Below are 24,520 nucleotides of genomic sequence, written 5' to 3'. Positions count from 1 at the left end.
CTAAAATAAAGCTGGGCTAAGCCCTCAACCATCCAGCATCAACAGGTGGCGTGGCCTCTCCGGCATTCACCAGAGGTGTGAAGGGGTTATTTTTTATGTGACTGCTTGCCCCTCGGGCTGCCACACTGCTGTCCTGCTCCAGCTGAACTGCTCTTGTTACCCCTGGGCCTGCTCTGGCAGGGGCCTCTTCGCAGTGGCTGTTTTTCTCCAGTTACCGTCCTGCTGGACTTGGCTTTCAGAGCCGCTGTCCCTTTTCTTTTGAAGAGTGAAATCCATGAGCTCAGGCAGAAGCTGCTCAGGCACTGCACTGCACACGGACGGGGGACGGTGCAGCCCTGAAAACCTCTGCTCGCGCCTCCGCCCCGCACTCCTACCCACCCCGCTGGTGCTGTCGAGCCATGTCCTTGAGTCCTCCACCCACAAGGTGGGCACTGCAGGAAGAATGGGCAACAAGTGCCTTTAGACTTGACGTGTGGAAGAGTGGGCTTGGGCTGGGTTTCTAGTCCTGCCGTAGAGAACAGAACTGACCGCAGTGCCTGGGTGAATGACGCCACACAGAAGATGGAAACCGGTCCAAGAGTACAGCAGCCCGATTCGCCCGTTTCCACGGGGCCTCTCCCCACGGCCCTGTCTCTCAAACAAGCTGCCAAAAGGCAATGAGTCTCAGCATTTATTCACTTCAGGCCACAAGGCGACTTGGACAGTGTTTACATTTCCTTAGTGGATCTTTTTAAAGGGGATTTGGTTCAAATCAACCATAGTTACACAGATTCAAAATTTCTTTTAGATGTTAGACTAACACGGCCATGTAATAGGTGGCCTTCATAAGGCCTATGGAAGCCAACAATATTTTTACATTTTCAAGGGAGTTTTTATTTTATGGAATGCTTTTCACCAGTATGAACTTACCCGATTGTAGCACAACCGCGTGAGGCAAGGCTTTTGTCCCCAGGATGGATGCCAACAATTTTTAAGGAATAAAGTGTAACAGAAGACCAATGACAAGTTTGATGAAATAATAAAATATTCATTAACAGCATCTTTTTTTTAAATGAGGGAAATTTTGCTGTTCAACTTCCAAAGTGTGTTTTGAACATTCTTCGGATATTTGAGAGGAGAATAGTTTTTTAAAAAAGAGAATGGCTGACCCACTTCTCTAAGGAGTGATCAGGAAAGCAGAGGGGACAGGCGACTTCAGTTCCACGGGCAGATGGGTCTCTGTGTGCACATTGGCGAGCACGTGTCCCAGGTCCATCGTATGCAGGCAACAAGGAGCCCGGTCACAACGGGACTCTCAGGGGCGGAGCTGCCTGACAGTGAGCAGGGAAGTGGGGTGCTGGCCTCTCTCAAGGCCTTGCTGGGGAGACCATGAGAATCATTGGGTGCCAGCAAGACAATCCTAAATCCTCTGTGCTCTTTGCAACTAGGGAGTTAGAGTAACATGCATTCACCCTGAGAGCCACTTCTCGAGAATCCAGGGAGAAAGTCTGGAGGCCCTGGTCCGCATAAAGTGGCCACAGAGGGGCTGGGTCAGGGGGAGAGGGACCCCTAGTGCAGCGCCCCTGGGGTCACTCATTCCTTCCACAAAGGTGCCGCGGGCACAGAATTGCGCTGGTTGAACTGGAGGCAGGCGGAAGTGCTTTTGCCTTGGTTGTGTTAGTTCCAGGAGCCCAAGTCCTTTGGGTGGGGCCTGGTGGCTGGATGCTGACTGCTGTCCCCTCTCTCTCAGCACTGTCGGTCGTTTCTCTTGCTCCGCCTACCAACAGAAAAGTTCTCTCACTTCCCCGCCACCTTAGAGCCAGTCTGTGGAGCAATGGGGCCTGGTCCCTTCTTCTCAAGAAGGCAGAGTCTGAGTTATGGGGTCAGCACACAGCAGTGAGATGAAGACACCAAGGAATAAGTAAGCACCCAAGCCCTGGTCCCAGGGATGAATTAGGAGGACTGTATGACAAGGCCCAATCCAGAGTCTCCCTAAGGAGGTCAGGGACCTGGGGGAAAACAAACAGCATTCCTTCTGAGGAGGCTATGAGCTGCTGCTGATAAAACGTCTATCCCAATGGGGTAGGGCATCGGGTCCACTGGCTACCAGACTCTGAGGCACCGTGTCACCCCAGGACCCTGGAGAAGCGAGCTGTTGTGTTGTGCAGCAGGTGTCTGAAAGGTGCAAAGGGGCCCACCTAAGTCTCTGGGTGGGGAATCCGGGCTGCTGACCTTTGTGGGCATGGGGTCAGCTGGAGAAAAAAATGCAGCATCATTCTGCCATTGCTGGTGAGTACCAGGTGAGGGTGGGGGCGGTCACAGGACAGTGAACCGACTGATGCAGCGTTTCTCTGGTTTCAGAGTTGCAACATGAGGGGATGGGGGCTTTCTCCGCTGTTCAGGGCTTGCCCTCGTCCACAGCCGCCGCTTCCTTTCTTCCCCGCGTCCTGCAGATCTGAGTCTCCTCTGCTCCTGCCCTCCCCATGCGAGTGTGTGCAGAGCCGACTCCACAGGGGTTGAGTGGAGCGTTTGGCAGTGGCTACTGTGCTGTAGGCCCCACGTGTTTTTAGGAAACAGCACCAAGATTGATGGCTCCCTCATCCCCCTCTTAAAGCTGGACGCTTAGAAGACAGGGATCTGGTCCCTCCGAACCACATCCAGGTCATCATCCAGGGTTAACAAAACCTGAAAGGTGAGGGCGGAGAAATGAAACAAACACACGGTCACAGCCACATTGAGTAGCTACTTTCTCTCTGAGACTCACACAGACGGAACCTGTAAGTGCCCTCGCTCATTTTCATGTCTTCTGCAGCTTTCTACAATGCTGCACTCTCAATAGGCATGTATTATAATACATAGTTCATTTATTAATTAATTCAAATATTTATCACAGGTCTAGCATGTGCTATTCCAGGTGCTGGAGATTAGCTTGCAGTGAAAGAGGCAAAACATCCTATCGTCCTGGAGCTTGCATGCGAGGGAGGGCTCCAGAATACATGAGTAATGTATGTGTAGTGTGTTAGATAGAAATATGTGCTGGGTATAGTATGTTAGATGGTCATATGCACTAAGGATAAAAATTAAATAATGGAGAGAACATGAAAAGTATAGGGTGGGAGAGGTAAAATAATTTTGAGAAGGACCATTTAGGTCAAGACCTAAAGGAAATAAAGTCTTATTGCAGAAAGTGTTGCTGCCCAGAAAGTGTACCCTCCCCCTCTATTTTTACGCCCCAGCACCGCCGCTCTCTCCACTGGGACCCTTCACTCCACTTTTGTTGTCTCTCTTCTTTCTAATGAAAGTGACTCAAAAATAAAAGCCTTGAAGAATGATTGTACAGATTAAACTTCCAAAACTGGCCACCAGGGGGTAGCCTTGCTCCACTTTCGAGGTTATAAGGCTTGCAGAGAGCGCTTAAACCCCACAGTGTCTGGAGCCCTGGCCACCTGCTCCTGTTATTTGTCCCCCGCACCTGTATAGGTGCCACAGACTTCTATTTGGAAAATCAAAATTAATATAAAAGGATCCCAGGAGGTATCATCCAAGGATCTTATAATACGTTTGGCTTCTGGGAAAATGTTGGGGTAAAAAATAGATGGAGGGACTAAAGGAAAGATTTGGAACTGACTGGTTAGAAGGTCATGGAGGCCTGGATGCTATCCTAAGCCACTCCAGGAGTTTGTAAGTTATGCGTAAGCTGTTCCGTGAGGCTGGAAGAGGAGGAGGAATGTGAGTCTAGCATAGGAAGGCGTAACCTAATGTTACCGAAGTTTTAAAGGACGCCCACGGTGATGCCTGGGGCATTCTGGGCACATGAGTTCCAACGACCAATTCAATCCGAACCTTGTGCGGCTTAAGGAAAACCATTTTGTCAGTCTATGTCTTAAAATACTGAATAGTAAAGAAAAATTAAACACCAAACCAAAAGATAACATAAAGAGAAAATCTGTACACTGAATTACACTGAGGAATTGAAAAGGGAAATTAAGAGAAGACTACAAAACAGGATATAAGGCAGAGGGGAAGAAGAAAAAGAGCACAAGATTCGAGAGAGAAGAAATTAACAAAAAAAAAGGTGTTATAAACTCACCAAGAATGAGAAAAACAGGGCAGTGGCAGACAGGAAGTGCCAGATGTCATGCTCATCAAAGAAGTCCAGCAGGACACATTCCCGGTTCTTCTCCCGGGATTCGGCCGGGGTTCCCTGCGGGAAGGGGAGGCGGGATGTGGGCGTGCAATCCCACAGCTCAGGTGTGCAGAGCGCTGAGCAGCCAAGCTACACAAATGCAAACGCCTAGCTCAGAAACTTCGCTTCCAAGAAAACACATAGTCACTCACACACACACACACAGAAACTTGCACATAAATGTTCACAGCAGCATCATTCGTAACAGCCCCAAAGTGGAAACAACCCAACTGTCCATCAACTGATGAGTGAATAAATAAAACGTAGTGTATCCACACAACAGAATATTGCATAGCAATAAAAATACATGCAGTACTGATAAAGCTAAGGCTTGGATGAATGTAGGAAACACTATGCTAAGTGAAGGAGGTCAGACTGAAAAGCCTGATGGTATATGAGTTCACTCATATGAAGTGTCCAGAATGGGCAGATCTACAGAGACAAAAGATAGGTTAGTGGTTGCCCTGTGGCTAAGGCGTTCAGGAGAAACGCGGAGTTAATTTCTGGAGTGAAAAACATTCCACAGTCGATCGCGGTGGTTGTGAGGATGGAGTGGAGACTTCCCTGCCCTGCAGCCCAGCAATATCATTAATGTCCTAGGCCTCGGCTTTCCAGTCTATGAGGTGGGTGTCTAGACACCTGCACCTGGGCATTTGTTTGTGGATGAGGATGATGAGGAGAAAGGTGGAGAAGACACACTAATCAAGGTTTCTGCATATGTTAAACATTCTCTGAGAACAGGATTGTAACAAAATACACACGGCAGATCAAATTTGCAGAGTGTGGGCGTTACGCACTGAGGAGTGCTACTCTGATCACGACGACAATGCGCCCTTCGTCGAGATGGTAAAGCTTTTAGAGAAAGCTTTTGCTTTAGAGATACCAAAAACATTAGCCAGGACAAGCACATGGAGAGAGGGAGGCAGGGTGCTGAAAAGGCGGGATGGAAAGAGAATATCACGTTGGAAAAGGAAACTGTTCTCTTACCTCCCAGCTGCTGAGATTCTGGAAGAAAAAATACAGGGCGGCAGCCCACAGCACAGCGGTAGCCACGATGCAGACGAGCGGGATGGGGAGGACCTTCTCGGAGCTGCGGAGCTGTGGGCGGGAAGCAGAGGCTGCGGTTCGCACTGCCGGCCTGGGTGGGGCGCTGCAGGCCCCCAGTCGCCTCGCTTACCTTCATGATGATGTAGAAGGCCAGGTAGAGCAGCAGGTTACAGATGAAGATGCCCAACATGTAGGAAGCGAAGTCCCTGGGTCGGTAGATCAGTCCAAAGAGGGCACTGTGCACACGGGCAGGAATTATTTTGCAGCCATGAGGGTGGATTTGTAACATTATTGACTTTTTTTGCTTTCCCACTCTCATTTTTGCAAGGAGGAGAATTTATAAAGAAAAATAAACCTCTTTAACATATGAGTAACTTTTAACGGATTAAGCCTCCTTCAGAACATTCATTTTTAACGATGGTAAAGCTCCCATAAGTGGATGCACCACTAAGAATCATACTTGCTGTCTGGTTGAAACGAGTTTTCCCTTCGTGTGACAGCCAAAGAAAGCTAAACTACAGTGTCACAGGTATGAATTTAAAACAAGATGTGCTTTCTTAAAGTTACTTACAAGGACCAGTTAACCAGATTCCCCACGACAAGCAACACCATTCTGTCCTGAAAAAGGAGGAAGGAAAACCTTGAAAAACCCTCAGCCTCCATTCCCTCCATTTTTAGGGCCCGGAGCTCCTGTCCAAGCTCTAGTGGGCTAAGGGGTTCCCACAGTCCTGTCTGTAAAAACCCTCCGATTCTAAACTGTTAGCAGCAACCCAGTGAGCTCCTGTGGGCCAGGCCAATGCAGCACCGCCGTTCGGAGTGCGGCTCCGTGTGTAGGTGTCCAGGTCGGGGCAGGGCTGTGGAGGCGCGTGGCTTTCCCGAGGTCGCGGCCGGCGAGTGAAGACACAGCTGCGACCAGGGCCCTGAGTGCCCTGCTCAGTGTGCAAGGGAGTAATGGACCGAACACCGTAGTGGGGAATTTTTTAAAGTTGTATTTCTACCACGAAGCAATAAGCAGTTTTTAAAAAAATACCCTTGCTCATGGTTAAAAAAAAAAGTATAAAAATCAAACGCATGTATAATGTGGATAGTATAAGTTCCTAATGAAGGTGCCTGGAGTGGCCATAGGCCTCAGTTTGCTTGGGACAGTCCGGTTTACCCCTGCCGTCCTGGGGCAGTTATTAATAGCGCCCCCTTTCAGTGACCCAGTGAAACTGCCTTACCTCATTGGCTGGTTATTTATGGGGACACCGGCCACAGCTACGATCACTGTTCAATAGTTTTTTGTACACACACACACACACACACACACACACACACACACACACGTATTTCTTTCTACACTAGCCATCTTTCGTGTTCAAAAACGGTACCATCCCAGCTTGTTTTTTTTATGAACAAGAAGAGAGAGCAACATGCTTCTTCCCCCCAACCGGCCTCGGCCACCCTGGGCCACCTGCCCCTCTGGCCCCGGGGAGCCCGGGTGGCTGCCCTGCCCCTGCCCCCCCTGCGGTGCCCCACTCCCTGGCGCAGGCCGGAGCCCGGGGGCCCACGTACCATGTACAGAGGCCGGCTGCACTGGTGGATGCAGTCCGTGTAGAGCACCATGGCGGCCCGCCGGAACATCCCCGAATCTGCCGACGACACGGTCGCGTGGTAAGGGGGCTCAGTCAGAAATAATCAATAATCAAAATGCTCCTTTAGGGCCCAAGCTTTTGGGGTCAGGATGATGTCGTCTTCACCTACCAAAATGGAGCTTTGCACCAAGGAGGTGCGCGATAAACGTTTGCTTTAAAAGGCAACACACACATGGGCCGCTTTCGTGGAGAATGTGCGGCCCCCGTGGGTCGCACCGCAGAAAGGCCAGCGAGCAGCCCGCGGGCACAGATAACCTGGGCGGCTGGCCAAGCCCGCCACGGTGTCCTTCCGCTGTTTCGCTTTGCTTACAGCTCGCTCCGGTGGTGGGGCCCCTCAAGCCCACCTTAACACACGTGCTCTCTCTAGAGCACGGGAAATCTTAGCTTGTAAAAGTTCTGATCTGTATTACTCAATGTAGTTACGAGTCAGTAAGAATTGAACCAAGGGATACAGGGGGGTTAGTGAACAGGTTCAGAAAACCGAATCCTGTACTGAAGCAATCATCAAAGGAATTTAACTAAGATGGGGAGAGAAAGACAGCAAAGATTTTTAAAAATGCAATTCCTCCAAAGGATGGCATGAAGCACAGTGAGTGTACATGTTACAATTGCCATAGGAACAGAGTCGGTATCACAGGCGGGGCTCTCTCGGACTCGCCCACCAGGCAGACATCCCATGCACAGGGGGCAAGTGTTCATTCAGTGAGAGAGGGTCCCCGCTCTGCTGCGAACGCCACCGCTGGGGCCAATGTAACCAGCCTTGGCTCGACTGTCAGATACACAGGAGAGAAGCAGATGTGGGCATGCCCAGCAGTTGTCCAGAAGAGGGGCGCAGGCTGGGCGGGAGTGGTCCTTGCCTCTGCACCTCGCTCTGGCTTGCCCACCCACCGAGCCTGCCCAGCCTGGAAGGAGGTGTTCAGGGAGCAGAGCTGGCAGGACAACCAGGAGGGCCGCTTGGTTAAGAAAACAATGGAGAACCCTGAGAAGGGCCACTGAACATTACCTGTGTCAGACACATCTGAATCAGTGGAGAGCAGAGGAGAAATGAGAAAAAGAAAGATTTGTAAGCAGGTAGCCAACCAGGTAAACTACTGGTCATTTTACTTTCCTCTCTAAAAGGATGACTTGAACATTATTTTCTGACTGCAAAAGTAGTGTTTGCTCATCATAAAGAACAGAATTTTTCTGTTTATTATTCCTCACGGACAGAGGCAGCCCGTTCCGCCCCTCTGTCTCCTTTCGTGCAGGTTTACGACTTCCAGTCCGTCCTCTCTCACGGGCACTGCCCGTGGTCTTTGCTGCGCTCTGGCAGCACGGCAGTGACCCGGGCAAGCCGTTCTACAGCTTCCTGTCCACTTATGAAATGCCCTGCCTCCCTGCTGCTGCCTTTCCTGTGTCCACCTGGGCTTTCACCTGTGACCTGGGGGCCACAGAGAAAGGGGCGTGTGACCCGAGAAGGTAAAGCTAATTTTTGAAATGGGCAGGCAGGAGCCTGAACCACTCCGTCCACTAACTCAACTTCCTGCCTTTGGACTAAATCTAGATGTGATTCTTTGTCACAATGAAATAGAGAGCTGTCCTTTTGACTCTGGTAAGTCCATAACCACTTGGGGAACACTCCTGGGCAAGGAACTTGAAAATATTCAGTTGAGCTAGACACTGGCTGTCTCCCATCTGCCCTTTCAGACCTACTCGCCACACACCTCTCCGCCCTGCACCGTGCCCGGAAGGCTCACAGTATGGCCGTCAGTGGATTTCCTCCCCCTCCATGGGTGTGGACAACGGGCAGTGCCAGCAGGAAACCTGTGCCCTGCCCTGTCTGCCGACCAAAGGTCGCTGCTCCTTTCGGACTGGCTCTCTCCCCGCCATGCTCTGTTTCCGAGTTTCGGTCACGGCTTCCCGCCCGTCCTTTGGGCCTTGTGGACAGTAAAACTTCTCAGCTACTTGCCCAGGGTTCACTGTGTCATCCCTTTCATTCTTCCCAGCCTCGCCATTGCCTTACGAATAGTTCTTCTGTGAATAAGTTCTTGTCAATCTCTGTGTGACAGCTTTTTTCTATTCGGATCCTGAAAGATATGTTATCTGGTGGTAATGCATTCCATTTCTCCTTTTTAAAATAAAGGCAAACTAAGTCAGCACTGCAAGACTGTAGGTGGTAAAGGAGGTATAAGTGTGGTCAGAGCTCCTCTATGTATGAATGGTCACCCCTACACACACGGTGGTCCCCCTGTTCGCGCTTTTGCTTTCCGCAGTTTCAGTTCCCTGCGGTCAACCGGGGTCTGAACGTATGAAACTGAAAGTCCTAGAAACAAACCGTTTGTGAGTTTTAAACTGTGCACTACACTGAGTAGCATGGTAAGACCTCGAGGGGCCCATGCATCTTCCCCAGGCCGGGACACGTCCTTTGCCCAGCGTCTCCGCTGTGCACCCCGCCTGCTGGTGACTCCATCAGACGCGTCTCGGTGATCAGATGCACCGTCATGGTACATCAGTGCTTGTGTTCAATAACCCTTATTTCACTTCACAGCGGCCCCAAAGCACAAGTGTATTGATGCTGGCAATTAGGATGTGCCGAAGAGAAGGCGTGAAGCGCTTTCTCGAAGTGACAAGGTGAGTATACGGTACAATAAGATATTTTGAGAGCGTGACCTCATTCACATAACTTTTATTACAGTGTTATAATTGTTCTATTTATTATTAGTTATTATTAATCTCTTACCATGCCTAATTTATAAACTTTATCATAGGTATGTATGCATAGGAAAAACAGAGTGTATGCAGGGTTCCATTGCTACCATGGTTCCAGGCACACACCAGGGCAACTGGGACACAGCCCCTGCAGATAAGGGGTGGGGGGCTACCGTATCTGCAGTCAGTGTATCTTTCCAACTCTGGGAGAAGCCAGAACAGCCATGCTTCAACTTACTTTCCTTTTGAAAGTTGGCTTTGTTAGACTGAACTTGCCTCTGGGTCTGGAGGATGGGAAATGACCAGCGCACCAAACCAAATACCCTACACAGCCAGCTAATGATGCTTCCACTGGGGGATTTGGAAGTGCACTGGCTACGTTACTGTCCAGGGCAAACCCACTGACCGTGCCAAGAAGGAACCTAAACTGCCAAAAGAAAAAAAATGTTTTATTCGGTCTCCTACTCTTAAGCCACTTGTTTATATAGAATCACTCTCAGACCTGTGCAAGAAGGGGCTCATATTTTAGAGGCCCTCGTTCCCCCGAGGGTGGAGTCTGCAGGGCAATGGGACTATTCTTTCTCCTTCTAGATCACATTCTGAATTCCTGGGTCCCAGAATTCCCTGCCCATATGGCCTTGAGCCTGCTCTCGGAGTTTGCACAACCCCTTTCCCTGGTCTACCTTCCTGCAGGCAGATGGCACCATTAGAGTATGCACTTGTAGGGGCAAGGAGCGCCCCCTGGGTGTTAAACAAAGGTGTCACATGCACGCCTGTGGGACTCTTGGGATGCAGGACAGAGGTGGAGGTGGGCAGAGAAAAGAGGCAGGGCTGGGAACCAACTCTCCTGTACAGCTATGTTCTGAGGATCCAAGAATTCTAAATTTGAACCTGGACTGTCTAGATTATAACAAAGGCATATTGTATTTATCAATTTGTTGGACTTTCTTCCAGTTTTCCTTCCATGTATTTAATAGTTTCAAGTCTGCTTCATCACTTTTCAGTCTTTATACATATGGTATATAAGCATTTATTTGCAATCTTGCCTTGGGCTCTGCAAATATTAGGAGTAGGGCTATGTTTATATGTAATATTTTTACTTGACATGGAAAAAGCATATGTAAGTCTGACTTCATGCACCTTAAAGTGACTGATGAAGTGTAAACACCCTGAGATGACTTGAACCTGCTCCCATGTATATGCCTGGCCAACAGCAGACCAGACCCTGATTTCTGGAGAACGCAGTGTCCTCCTGCTGTTCGCACGGCCAGAGGGATTTCAGGAGGTGTCTTGCCTCTAGACCTACAAGCTGGTCTCAAAAAGTTCCAGAACCAGAATTTGGAAATAATACATAATTCATTCTTGGAAACCTTTTAGCATGGTTAAAGAAATGTTCCTTTTGAATGCTACAAATTGAAAAATATCCCCTAGGTAGATAGAAGGAGAGATATGGTGATCATACTGTCCCACAAATACGCTTTCTAAGTTTTGTGTGTTGTGAAGTGTTTGGCACCTGGAACTGGAGGTGTGCCTCAGCCCTTGGGTATGGTAAGCTTAGTTTCTCAGGTGGCTGGAACTAGTGATGACAATTTACTGCAATCCAATAGAGGAGAGGCAGCTTTTAGAGAGAATGTATGTTATTAAACACAACACAGAATTCAGAGCATGCATTCACAATGACCAGCGACCCTTCCCTTTAGGATCAGTGAAAACAATGTGTGTTCCCAGTGTGTTTAGTCTGGAGTAATAGGCGACTCACCTATCTTGAAACGACCCATGTAGTAGATCTGGGTGCTGAGGGCCAGGGAGGCAAGTATGTGGATCACAGAGAAGATGAGCCAGAACCACACGTCGTTTTTCCCAAACACCTAGGAGTAAAGCTGGAGGTTACCTTCATCTGGGGTTCTTCCCAGAGAACGTTCTAAAGTCGGCTCTGTCTCGTATCTGCGTAAGGAATCAAAGACTGAGCCGTGCATGCACTTTGGTCCCCTCCCACCCCTTCCCCGAGCTCACAGGGGCCTTACTACACCGGGGCAGGAAAAAGAGTGGCCACCTGGCCAAATAAAAATGAAAACGGGAAGAAATGGGTCGGGCAGCTGAACAACAATGCTGCAGGGGCAGTAGGTTTAAAGTCGGGGGTGCTGCTCTTCCAACAGTCAGCTGCAGACAACTGACATCGTTCATGCAGACTCGGAACGTGGTTTCTAATTTTTTAAGTCAGTCTCTCCAGCCTTGCACGTCCCCATTTCGGTCTCACATGAGTCAAGTCCCAGCTTTACATTAAGACTCTTCACTGATAGTTTGACAGGTGCCAATTACATTATATAAAGTAACTAGCTAAGTAACTAAATAAAATGCCACAAATGGATCAATGATGGCAGTGTCATGAACCAAGGATTATGATTCGTTTAGTTCTGTTCACTTGAACTCCAAGAAACAAACAACAAAAAACCTCTCAAGAGGGTACTTTTCGAAAGGGAGGCTGAGGCTGCGGGCTGGGACGCACCACTCCGAGGACGGTGAGTGTGATGACGAAGGCGAAGGAGGCGTAGGCGGCGTAGGCGCTGGCGTTGATGTCTGGGTGGCGGGTCTGATAGAGCTTCAGCATGCAGAGGCCGGCGATCATGTACATGAAGGACGCGTCTGCGGACCCAGAGGAGGAGCCCAGGCCATCAGGCAACAGTGAGAGCTGTCCGCGGCCTGCAGAACCCCCTCCCTTCAGGCCTTGGAGTATTTGTTGCCCTCAGACTGTGTGGAGACCTCTACCATGGCTGCCCCCCAGGTTCATTCTCTAGGCAAACTCCACACCCTCCACTTCTGAACCCCCTCAAAGCGGTTCCTAATTTACAGAAGAAAATTATCTGATGACATGATAAATAAGCGACTATTCCCGCTTGCAGGGGTATTCGTGTTTGAATGCCAGTGGTCAGCAACAATGACAAGAGAAGCCCTACTCAAAGCAGAGTGACGATGCAATGAGTGTGGGCGGTCCTTCTCGGCATCCTGAGATATAATCACATCGACTGCTGCTCCTGTGTAGCTTTCTAGCCTGGGGATGAAAAACAGCTAGAAATTAAATGTGGCTTAGCTGCAGGAGAGTTGTGGGAAATGCAAATTCAAACAACAGTGTAATATTCCATGTTGCTCAAAAATCTAATATGAAATTTAAATGTATGTCAATAACACATACCAGTGATGACATGGGGAAGTGGGAAATCTCGCACAACTATCAGGGGTGGGAATTAATTCTCTGGAGAGAAACTCATCAGTTTTTTGTAAAATGGAAGACGCATATCTTCCACTGCAGGTGACTCCAAATTCTATTTCCAGGTTTTTCAGGTATTCCAGAAACCTCTCTCACAGGTACACAGAACTACATAGGATGTTCATTACAGTACTGTCTGTAACGGCAAAATATTGGTAACACCTGAAGGCTCTTCAATAGAGGAATTGATAACTGTCGTATATTTTGTACAGAATATGACAATTCCTAAAAATGAATAAACTGATAAAATCCAGCACCCATTTAAGACAAAAACTCTCAACAAAGTGGGATTAGAGGGAACATACCTAAACATAATAAAAGACATATGACAAACCCATTGCCAGCATCGTATTCAATGGGCAAAAACTACAAGTGTTCCCCTGAAGATCGGGAACAAGACAGGGATGTCCACTTCCACCACTCTTATTCAATGCAGTACAGAAAGTCCTAGCCACAGCAATCAGACAAGAAGAAAAAATAAAAGGCATCCAAATTAGAAAGGAAGAAGTAAAACTGTCTTGATTTGCAGATGACATGATTCTATACATAGCAAAACCCAACAATTTCACCAAGAAACTACAATAACTGATAAATGAATTTAGCAAAGAAGCAGGATACAAAATTAACATCCAGAAGTCAGTTGCCTTTCTATTTCCCAATAACGAAATAACAGAAAGGGAAATTAAGAAAAAAATCTCATTTACGGTTGCTTCAAAAAGAATAAAATACCTAGGAATAAACCTAACCAAGGATGTAAAAGACCTGTACTTGGAAAATTATATGGCACTGAAGAAACAAATTAAAGAAGATACAAATAAGTGGAAGTACATACCATGCTCATGGATAGGAAGAATTAACATCATTAGAATGTCTGTACTACCCAAAGCAATCTATGATTCAAAGCAATTCCTATCAAGATTACAATGAGGTATTTCACAGAACTAGAACAAATATTTAAAAAATTTATATGGAAACACAAGAGGCCCTGCATAGCAACAGTGATCCTGATAAAGAAGAACAAAGTTGGAGGAATCACACTATCTAATATGAACCTATATACCACTGAGCCATAGTAATCAAAACAGTATGATACTGGCATGAAAACAGACACATAGATCAATGGGACTGAATAGAGAGCCCAGAAGTAAATCCACTCCTTTATAGTCAATTAATATTTGACAGAGGAAGCAAGCACATACAATGGGGTAAAGAGAGTTTATTCAATAAAAGGTGTTGGGAAAATTGGACAGATACGTGCAGAAAAATTAAACTAGACCATCTTCTTACATCACACACAAGAATAAATTCAAAATTAATTAAAGACTTAAATGTTATCCAAACCATAAAAATCCTAGAAAAAAAACATAGGCAGCAAAAATCTTGGACATTTCTCATGGAAATTTTTTATCACCTATACCTCCCCAGGTGAGAGAAACAAAAGAAAAAATAAACAAATGGGGCCACATCAAACTGAAAAGTGTTTGCATAGCAAAGGAAAATAACAAAATAAAAAGACAACCCACAGAATGGGAGAACATACTCACTGATACACCCGATAAGAGGTTAACGTCCAAAATTTATAAAGAACTTACAAAACTCAACACCATAAAACAAACAAACAAACCAAAAACCCAAACAACTTAATTAAAAAATGGGCAACGGACCTTCTCACTATGGCGAAGAGGTCTTTACTTCTCTAGAGAGAACACACACATGGCCAGTGAACATGAAAAGATGCTCAGTGTCACTAATCGTCAGAGAAATGAACATTAAAACCACAATGAGATATCACCTCACACCTGTCAGAATAGCCATCATCAATAAATCAACAAACAAAAAGTGCTGGCAAGGATTTGGAGAAAAGGGAACCCTTTTGCACTGTTGGTGGGAATGCAGACTGGTGCAGCCACTGTGGAAAGCAGAATGGAGATACCTCAAAAAATTAAAAATGGATTTGCCTTTTGACCCAGTGATCCCACTTCTGGGAATATGTCTGAAGGAACCCAAAGCACTAATTTGAAAGAACATAAGCACCCCTGTGTTCACTGCAGTATTTTTTACAATCACCAAAATATGGAAGCAGCCCAGGTGTCCAGCAGTAGATATGTGAATAAAACAACTATGGGACATTTACACAATAGAATATTACTTGGCCATAAAAAGAAAATTTTACCCTTTGCAACAATGTGGATGGACCCAGAGAACATTTTGCTAAGTGAAATAAGCCAGTCAGAGAAAGACAAATACCATGTGATTTCACTCATATGAACAAACTGAACTAAAAAGCAAAATAAAGACAGACTCATAGATAGAGAGCAAGATGGCAGCTAAGGGGAGGGGGAGGTTAGGATACAGAGAGATTGAGCAGAAAGAAAAAAGGACTCATGGACATGGACCACAGTGTGGTGTCTGTGGGGGAGGAGAGGGCTAAATGGTAATGGGAAAAAATACAATAAAAATGCATGAACTAGCTGTCCTTGATCGATATTGATAAATCTTGAAAACATATTGTTGGATGAGAAAAGAAGGTTGCAGAACACACTGTGGTAAATTAATATCAATTTACTCTAAATGCAGTAAACTATAAAAATGAACTGCGAGAATAAATGCCAATTTAATCATAGTTGTCTCTGGGGAAGGAAAGAGAGGAATAAATTTGGAAAGCAGTTCAAAAAAGAACTTTAACTTTACACAATATTTTATTTATTAAAAAGTAGGTTTAAGGCAAATATTTTCAAATATTGGGTTTTGTTCATTCAGGGTGGTGAGTAATACTGTTCTGTATAGTTTTCCCTATTAAAAGTGTTTTGTAATTTTAAGGAATTAACATGTGACAGAGAATTTCTGTGGTGTTTCAGTTACCAGTCAGAGGCTAGAGCACAAACATAAATATGACCACTTTAAACATCCTTATTCTTGACTGTGCAGGGCGTTGTTAACTGCCCACTCCCAGCATCAGCTCTTCCACCCTCCTCCTTCCTGACAGCATCTCAGTACTAACTCAAATTTCTTAGCCTTTTTTTCAGTTCGGAAACTCACACCCTTGCAGCCAATTTGCTCCAGGAAGGCTAACCCCATCCCTGGTACCAGCAGTGGGTCCCACTGATCTGAAGGTAATGCCGCCTTTGTTGCCACTCAGGCCTGAGCTAAGCAGCACAGAGAATGAGTCTGGGATGAGCTCATGACTGGTTCAGCTATTGAGGTGTGAGGGGGCATCATTTGGGAGCAGTTTAGAAAAGAAGTTTCCTTGCTCTTAAATGAAGGCTCCTGGAAGCCAGCTTGCTGTGTCCTCCAGACAATGTGGAGTGGAGACCGGAAGCCAGACCTGCTGCAGCTCTATTTGCCACTGTGAGTTCCGTGGTAGCCTGAGCATGAAGGCAGCATGTGAGAGGAGGAGCCGGAGCCACTAGTCCTTTCCACCTCCGTAGTTTCAGGTGGTGAGCTGATAAATGTCCTCATTATTTAACTCAATTTGAATTGGCTTTTCTATTGCATGCGTCACAAAGCAATCTAACTGCTGAAGTAGGCCAAGTTACACGGGAGGACCTTTCCAGAAACTTGTTGGTGAGCTCTGTCCAACTTGCTGCCTAATGCTTAGCCCATGGCCCACCTGAAGATCTAGCCATGAGATCGTCTCTCAGTGGTGAGGGTTTTCTAGTCTGAAAAGTGGTCAGAGAGATAAAAAAGGTACACAATGTGAAAACCACGTCCTGTGCTGAGGTGCCCTCCGATCACTCTAGCTCATGTAAAATGTCATTTAATTCTTGCATGTATGACCTTGGCATTTTTGGAAGAGTCCCAGGATCAGATTCCTCTAATTGAAGTCTGTGTAATTAATGTGCATTCTGATTACCAAATTGGAAGTTGGAGTAATTAGGGCAGATGTGGTAACAAGCACTGAGCACTCCTTCCATCATCAGCGCGATGCCCATAGCATAGAAGAGGCCAAAGTGTTTGGGAATCCCATACTCCTGAAAAAGGAGAAAGTCTGGTCAATAGAAAGATACCAGTGAGTGACGTAGCCACAGAACCTAGAAGCCCATGCCTCTGGCCTCAAGCATTATCGTCCATCATTACCATCAGGCCAGATGTCCTTCCCCTTCGCAGACTGCGATAGGCATCATAACCCTTCTTAGCTCCCACTTCCAGTTTCCCCACCCTCTTCTCACTATGGCGAAGAGGTCCTTGGCTTCCAGGGCTCTTCGATGGAGAATGTCCCGGCGCAACACTATCAGCAGGAAGAGGAAGCCCAGGAGCACGTGTCCCACGTTACTGAGAATGTTGTTGAAGGCACTGAAGGAATAAGAAAGAGAGAACATGACAGAGTCAGGCAATCAAAGAGATTTAAAGAATGAATGCACGAATTAGTGAGGGAAGTGAGCATTCGTGTCTTCCACTGCTAGCCTTTTCATAAGATTCCAGGACTGGGAAATCACCAGAGGTCATCTTTAACCTTTCACTTTAGGATGCTTAGTCTGTAAGGTGTTTGTTCCTCTCAGGGTGCCCTGACACCCTCCCATCCTCTCTGGCCCCAATGGCATGGGCACAGAATGAATCCAAAGATGGGCAGTTTGGCCGAGTGTTTTGGCTACACTGTGAGAGGGAATTCTCAAAAATGGACCCATGTAATGTGTCAACACTCAGCTCTGTAGACATGAATTTCAGAAAAAAGCATTAGCTGGTCACAACCCGTGGCTTTAATTCAGGAAACTGAAGCTAGTTCAGTTCTAGAACAAGGAGCAAAGCTCCCTACTTCTAGGCACATGCTCTTTCTGCTTCTGGTGGCTACAGTGTGGTCTTGGGGTCAGCAAGTGTGGGTTCAAGTTCCCACATCATGAATAGCTGAGGGACCTTCAGCAAATCCTCACCTGAGTCTTCTCATCTTCACCTAATAAGGGGGGCAATGATAAGAATGCCACCTTGCTCATGAGCTTGTTTAACGGATTGCACGTGGTAGCAGCTCAGGCCCACGGAAGAATGTCATCACAACTAGGGACCTGATGTTTTCAAAAACATCCCTGTCCTCACCTCGGCTGATTATTCTTGGGAATAATCCAGGGATGAGAGAAGCATACCTAGTCTCACCTTCTTGATTTCATTCCTCTTTATTCACGACTGGGGTGGTTACCCACAGATGTTTTTAGCATTTTTAAAAATCAAAATCACAGCATTACACAGAATGGCATTTCCGAAAGCCTCATGGGGAATCCGCGGACTGCACTTACCTCAGGACACCCAAGGGGTGAGCACAGAGGAAGTTGTAGTAGCAGATGTCCTGGTTTCCAGTGACATTTACCACCTGCAAAATCAAGAGCAAGGAGATGCAGTTTTCCTCCATCCCCTGAGCCAAGCCTGGAATCACAACTCCCAAGCCCTGCTCCCAGTGATGATACACTGTCAGCGATTTAGTGTCTGTCACCAGTACCCCTTCTCATCAGGGCTGGGTCACCATCCTCCACCTTTACACGGCTCAGGCACACTTCCTTCAGGTATTTACTTTTCTTTTTAATTAAATTTATTGGGGTAACACTGGTTAACAAAAGTATACGGTTTCAGGTGCACAAAACTGCTACCATTTTGCTTTGAGTTGAAATATTCTGTCTTCCTCATTATATGGCCTCAAGGTGCAGTTCAACTGAGTATGTTTCCTTTATTCTCATGATAAAAGCAGGCTCACTGGATGTGCCTATTAGGACAGTCATGATGTGTCCTAGTTTCCAGGCGAATGCTGGGAGGAGGGGAAGCTGTCTCATGAGGAATGGCTTCCCATCCTCTGTGGAAATGACTACCACACACAGGCAGACGTGAGGACATGGTGGTCGGTTTCCCACAATCATCGCCATCTCCAGCATTAAGAACCTGCCCAGACCACAGCACACCTATGTCTCCTCACAGGGCCCCGAAGTGTTCGGAGAGTATTTAGATTACAAACTGTGGTATTCAGGCCTCATAAAGTCCTTGTCTGCATCATGCAATCACTATAAAATTGGCCAAATAGTATTGGACTACCGGCTTTCAAACTTGGCTACACACTGGAATCACGGGGAGCTTAATTGATACTGATGCCTAGTTCCACTCTCAGAGATGCTGATCTACTGCTGTGGGGCACAGCTCGGACACCAGGACTTTTAAAAGTTCCCCAGATGATTTTAATCCACAGCAGGGTTTGAGAGCCACTGCGGTAGAAACCCCTTCAGCCTCGTGCTGTTCTGAACGGGCTTCTCATGTGGAATAGATGCCAGAGGTCACTTAAGTGGCCTGGGCCCTTGGGTTCTGTGAAGGGGTGGTAGGGATTCTCGAGCTGTTTCAGTGATTATTTTTGTTTGTTTATTTTATTTTGTTTTCTTTTAACTTAACATTTTATTAATTTTATGAAGCTGTTTTTACTTTCACAAAAAAACACTTCCCCTTAGTGAGAGGACAGAGGCTACATGAGATATCCGGTTTCCTTGTTTCCTTCCGGAACTTTATTTACTTCCCTCATTGCCCCGTGATGGTCAAAAACTCAGACTGGTAAATAATAAACACAACCGATAGATGCTATGACTGAGTGAATGCAAGACTGGTAGACAAAAATAATACAAGTGGTCCCAGATCCCTTTGTGATAAAACAATTGGGAATTAGATTTAAAGGTCAGTCGAAGATAAAATGTTGGAGAAGTCCAATTAGAACCCAAATGGGAAATTAATTTTTGGACCGATCCCAAGTTATACCTTCCTCTGTGCATCACAGCAAAGACCTCTCTGCACAGTGTGAAGGCTCAGGTGGGCCCCAGGGCAGCACTTACTGTCTGGTAGGTGATGACCAGCTGGATCACAGGTAGTGCATAGAACACAGCGATGGTGATGATGTTCCTGTGTGGGCAGAAAGAGCCAGAGGTAGTCATTTCCAACCTGACAATGAAATCTTCATTCACGCTTTTAAGAAGGAATGCTTTCACCCCATAACTCCCCAGTCAACCCACAGAGGCAGTTAGAAACTGATAGTGTGGTTCTCATTTCCCCAGTCCTTTGTAAAACAGTGTAAATAATACCAGCTTCTGGCTTAACCACATTATTAATGAGAACCTATCTCTTAAGGATGCTGTCAGAGTAAAAGTGATCAGAATGTAAGTGATGGGAGATGGATCACATGAAGGGGTGTTGGCTCTCTTCGATTCCTTAGTTCTAAAATGAAGGTCCCACTATGAAATTCCACGTGTTCCCCATTGTCCCTCATCTTCCTCTAATATCTGTATCCGATTAAAGGGGCAAGAATTGAGAAGAGTAAAGAATGGGAAGATCTGTCACAGTGTCAGCCTGGGCGTTCTGAGGGGAAAGAAGGAGGGTCCCTGCCAGGCAGCCCAGCCTCTCAGCTTGAAGGGAGAGGTTGCATGTGGTTCCACGACAAACAGACCATCACAAGTCTATTTGTCATGGGCTGGTAGTATTGTCTCCCAGGGTAGTTTTCAGCTCCTCAGAGATGCTCTAGGCATCTAGTCCCTGCAATCACTGGTTCTTCCAAGAGCAAGGCCTGGTGAGGAGATGAGCAGATGGCTGAGGTTTAGCACGTCTCATGCTAATAGTGGTGACATTGATGTCACTGTTACATAGCTTTCTGGAGGAGGATTTAGTGGGTTTCCTATTCACATGCAAGTCCACTACTTTTCTTATTTTTCCTTTGTATTAAGTTAGGGCCAGTTGCCTTTTATGGTTTCTTTTTATTTTTCCTGTGGAATGTGGCAGGGACCCTTGATACACCTATACCTGCGCCCCACCGAACACTGAAACCTGTGATATAAGTGACACTACCTTATACAATGAAAATTTAAATTTTAATAAAGGTAACTATGGCCCTCCTGGTCATCTACTCACCAGAAATAAATCTTATATTTTTTGCTGACAATTCTCCGATCCTTCCTGGACAAATCTGACAAGTAAAGGAATACCTGGGAAGCAAAAAACAAAGCGAATGCAAAACTGTACTTGTTTTTTTTTTTGTTGCACAAGATACAAAGGAGAGCTCTGCAAATTTCAGTTCAGTCCATTATTAGGGATTAAAATCATTTAACAAGATTTTTCTCTTAATTTTGCTTGTCTCAGGACACCTTAATAAAAACGCTAGTATTTCCCTTGAATATTAAGGATTGGCTGATGTGGAAAGATGAGTGGGAGCCACAGGCTTCTCACATCTCAGGAGCTGGTTTCCCAGTTTTTGGAGATGCCCACGTGGTGGTCTGGGAACAGCAGGACTGAAGCCGTGCACTCACCTTGATCCCCCTTACTGGGTGCGACACAGCATAATAAATATACACCAGAAAGAAAAAAGCTTTACTCCTAAAGGGTGATATCACAGAACCAGAAAGTTTTTCCAGGTCTACCCCTCAATGAGTCTTTTCTTCCATCTGGTTGGATCCCTTCCTCCTTTATTGTCCACAAGCTGTCACTTCAGACCCTGAGGGTGTTTTAATGCTCTCATTTTTTTTTCCTCCAGAAAGAAAAGCTAATTAGAGTACTGCTTTTAGTCTATAGTTATGCTTTACCCAAAAAGCCCTCTGGGAAATGCGACTTCTCCCAAAGAGAAAAAAACAAAGGAAACTAAGGCATTGCCAACGCTGTGTTTAACTGCCACACTTTACGGCCTCTCAGAGAACAACGCCAGGCAGAGGTACCTTGGTCCGGATGACGTTCTTGTCACTCTCAATGTCTGGCATGGTGTCGAAGTCGCTCTCCTCCACGGAGCTGTCCGTGTCTGACTGGCATGGCTGGCCCCGCTCAGGGGAGGACGTCTGCCTGCCGGGACTGGAGCTTGACCCGCCTGAAACAGAGAATGCTCATCTGCCTTCCCAAGCCAAGAAGAACCCGGGGAGTCCATTCTTCTCTGCAAAAACACAGTGCCGACTCACACTTAAAAATGTTAGTAAAAACCAACTCTACTTACAACACAGGAGTGATTACTTTCTTCTCAACTCCTCCTCAATAAACTTTTCATTTACTTCTTCTCCTATTTTTATACTTAAATTGTCTATTTCTAGAGCTGAATACATACTAAGAATAATAACGACATTTGATATTAAGACATCTATTCTGTTCACTATTGGGCTCAAAGATAATATGCTATATTTCATGTTTCATATTTAAAATATGAACATAAATATATACATACAAATGCATATAGTTATGTATCACATCTACCACATGTATGCGTAAGCACACTCATATCCAGCATTCATACGTGGCTTGTGCATGAAGTATTTATACACAGAAATCCCCCACAGGCTGCGTCTAGGGTTACATAATGAATGTTCTCAGGAAGAAGAATCCTTGTGTTCCCGTGAATGTTTCCCAGAGCAGATGGGAATTTGTGCAGCTCGATGAACACACGAGCTGAGCCTACCTTCTGCTTTATTTCTTCTGTTCAGATAGTTAAACAAAAAACAAAACAAAACAGAAAAAATAAGCCCTGCTCTGGCAGAGCCAGAAATAAGTCTCCTGCACTGAGCCCAGATGCTTCTTAAAGTTACAGAATAAGAGGGAAGGAACACAGGATTCCCAGTCCCTCTACGCTGACATTTTGAAGGGGGAATGTCACCATTCACAGGGCCACAAGCATCACGGCAGTGCATGGCAGCAGCAAGGCACTGCTACTCAGAGGGGCTAGGAGGTCTGTTCCTTTCAGGCACCTAATGAACACTGAGGGGGGCCATGTGAGTGACTGGAGGCAGTGAGCAGGTCCAGTCATGAAGTTAGCCAAAAGGAAAGACCGTCAGGCTTTCGCCGTGTGCATGGGCATGTCGGCCTTAGTCTTCTGATCTCCCTCACTCCACTGAAACCTGAGAATAGAACAACTGGTCGACTGAGGTTGGGTTTCCTTACATCGGGCCGTGACACGCCTTTCAGTCCTGACGTCATCAGGCTGGGTATGACAACATCCCCACGGGGGCCTTGGAAGTTGATGGCAACCACTGCAGGGAATTCTGCTCAAGTGTAGCTAGCAGACCCAAGAAATAGAATAACAGAACCGGAGAACATTAAAGGTGGAAGGAACCTTCCAGATCATCAAACCAACTCATCTTGTAAAGACAGTGCAAACTTATGTGGTGACTGCCTTCCCAGTCTCGTAGTTATTAGTGGCTAGAGGACCTGTGTATCCTACTCTCTGGGGAACTAGAAAACACTTCCATGAGCGGGCTTGTAGGAAATACCTATTGCCCCATAATTGCTCCCTTCAGGAGTGCTGGCAGCAATGGGATGGGACACTGCCATCGTTCCAGCGTCTGCAAAAAAGAAAGGCAAAGAGGAGAACAATTTAGTCCAGCTGCTAAAACAAAAGAACACGGCACAACTCTAAGTGGACTGAGTTATCAGGGCACAATATTTTAAATTTGATATTCTTTTCACTCTAATACTGGAGTTACCAAACTATGGCCTGCAAGCCAACTGCCTGCCACCTGATTTTGTATGGCCCTTGAATCAACAATGATTCTTAAACTAGTGGAGGAAAAATCAAGAGAAAAAATAATATTTCATGACAGGTAAAAATTCTGGGAAATTCAAATTCCAGTGTACATACATAAAATTTAATTGAAATATAGTCACACGAATTTGGATATGTCTACGGTGGCTTTGGCTACAATGGCAGTTGAGTGGTTGTGACAGAGGCTACATGGCTGGCATAGCTTAAAATATTCACTATGTGGCATTTCAGAGAAAAGTTCTTGATTCTCGCCTGAGAGCACTGCAGAATCCCAAGAACAAAGGGGCATGGGTCCTGAAATCACTGCGAGGAAGGCCACCACTGAACAAAATCATCAGAAACAAATGTGTGATTAAGGCACTGTCATGTGGAGGTTTATTTGTTATAGCAGCTAGCAGTACCCTCAGTATAGGCAGAAGAAGCCCAGATAGAAAGGAAATTGCTGCACTCCTTGGAGCAATAAATGACAACATGAATTAAAGCTGTGCATGAACATTGGATATTTTGAGAGGTATTCAGGAGGTAGAATACGTATATCTATTGCCAAGTGGTGGTTGTCTATGAGATTAAAAAAAGTCTCTAAAAAGATGCTCCTCAAACTTTTCCAGTGAGGTACTCCTTGTAACAAGGAGAGTGAACTCATTTCTCTGAGAGTCTGGAGGCCATCAGGAGCCACCACACCACAAGCATCAGGGAAAAAGATCTCCCGCCTTTCTCACTCATTGTTAGTCAAGGCATTGTCCCATTAAATTTGTCCATTTGTGAGCGGTAGGCAGAGCTGAGCAGAGAGCAGAAATCACATCTCAGCAGGTATCCAGGCAGTTTCTGGCCCTGATGTGGCACCACCGTTTCCAGCAGCCATGCTCATCTGTGGCGACGCAGGACAATGTTCCTTCAGTGCCTCCTGAGCTTGGCCAAGCATCTGGTATGTTGTGGGGCTGGTGGGAATTTCTTATCAATATTTTCTTTCTGAGAGTTGAAATTGTATGTATTACAATACAGGGAGTTCACTTGTCAGTCTCTTGCAGGGAAATATATTTTCAGTGATGAGACATAACTGAGGATATTCTTTAATATCCTCACTGTAAATGTATTTCTATTTCTTCATTGAAAACACAGTTCATTGTAGTCTATATTAATGGTGCAGTGTGTAACCCTTGTAAAAGAACAAAAAAATCTCAAACTATTCATCGTTCGTCACCGTCAACTCTCTTCATCCAGTTGTTCATTTCCACTGTGGGCAGTAAAAACATTCACAGTTTTGC

General features: G+C 46.0%; 1 protein-coding gene across 2 annotated transcripts in view; it reads right to left on the bottom strand.

The window, feature by feature from the left end:
* Positions 1–644: 644 nt before the first annotated feature.
* Positions 645–24,520, bottom strand: part of SIDT1 (SID1 transmembrane family member 1) — a 103,809-nt gene continuing 79,933 nt past the window's right edge. The window contains exons 11-26 of one of the 2 annotated variants that reach the window (XR_008391145.1): positions 22,984–23,055; positions 21,451–21,596; positions 20,654–20,727; positions 19,588–19,654; positions 18,025–18,098; positions 16,969–17,092; positions 16,653–16,770; positions 12,041–12,177; positions 11,294–11,402; positions 6,767–6,843; positions 5,784–5,830; positions 5,343–5,448; positions 5,153–5,263; positions 4,070–4,183; positions 2,212–2,664; positions 645–1,756 (exon numbers count right to left, since the gene is read on the bottom strand). Coding sequence is in view for 1 of the 2 variants with exons in the window: in XM_053663140.1 (XP_053519115.1) it covers positions 2,602–2,664; positions 4,070–4,183; positions 5,153–5,263; positions 5,343–5,448; positions 5,784–5,830; positions 6,767–6,843; positions 11,294–11,402; positions 12,041–12,177; positions 16,653–16,770; positions 16,969–17,092; positions 18,025–18,098; positions 19,588–19,654; positions 20,654–20,727; positions 21,451–21,596; positions 22,984–23,055 (1,439 nt within the window). In the remaining variant the exon portion in view is untranslated. Of the gene's footprint in view, positions 2,665–4,069; positions 4,184–5,152; positions 5,264–5,342; positions 5,449–5,783; positions 5,831–6,766; positions 6,844–11,293; positions 11,403–12,040; positions 12,178–16,652; positions 16,771–16,968; positions 17,093–18,024; positions 18,099–19,587; positions 19,655–20,653; positions 20,728–21,450; positions 21,597–22,983; positions 23,056–24,520 lie in introns of both variants that reach the window. The other variant, XM_053663140.1, reaches the window with a different exon arrangement.

This window comes from Artibeus jamaicensis, unplaced genomic scaffold (assembly GCF_021234435.1).
Source record: "Artibeus jamaicensis isolate MK-2021 breed Jamaican fruit bat unplaced genomic scaffold, CSHL_Jam_final contig_3126, whole genome shotgun sequence".
NCBI lineage: Eukaryota > Metazoa > Chordata > Mammalia > Chiroptera > Phyllostomidae > Artibeus > Artibeus jamaicensis.
Note: the sequence above shows the minus strand (reverse complement) of the source record. Positions and strands in the feature narration are given on the sequence as shown.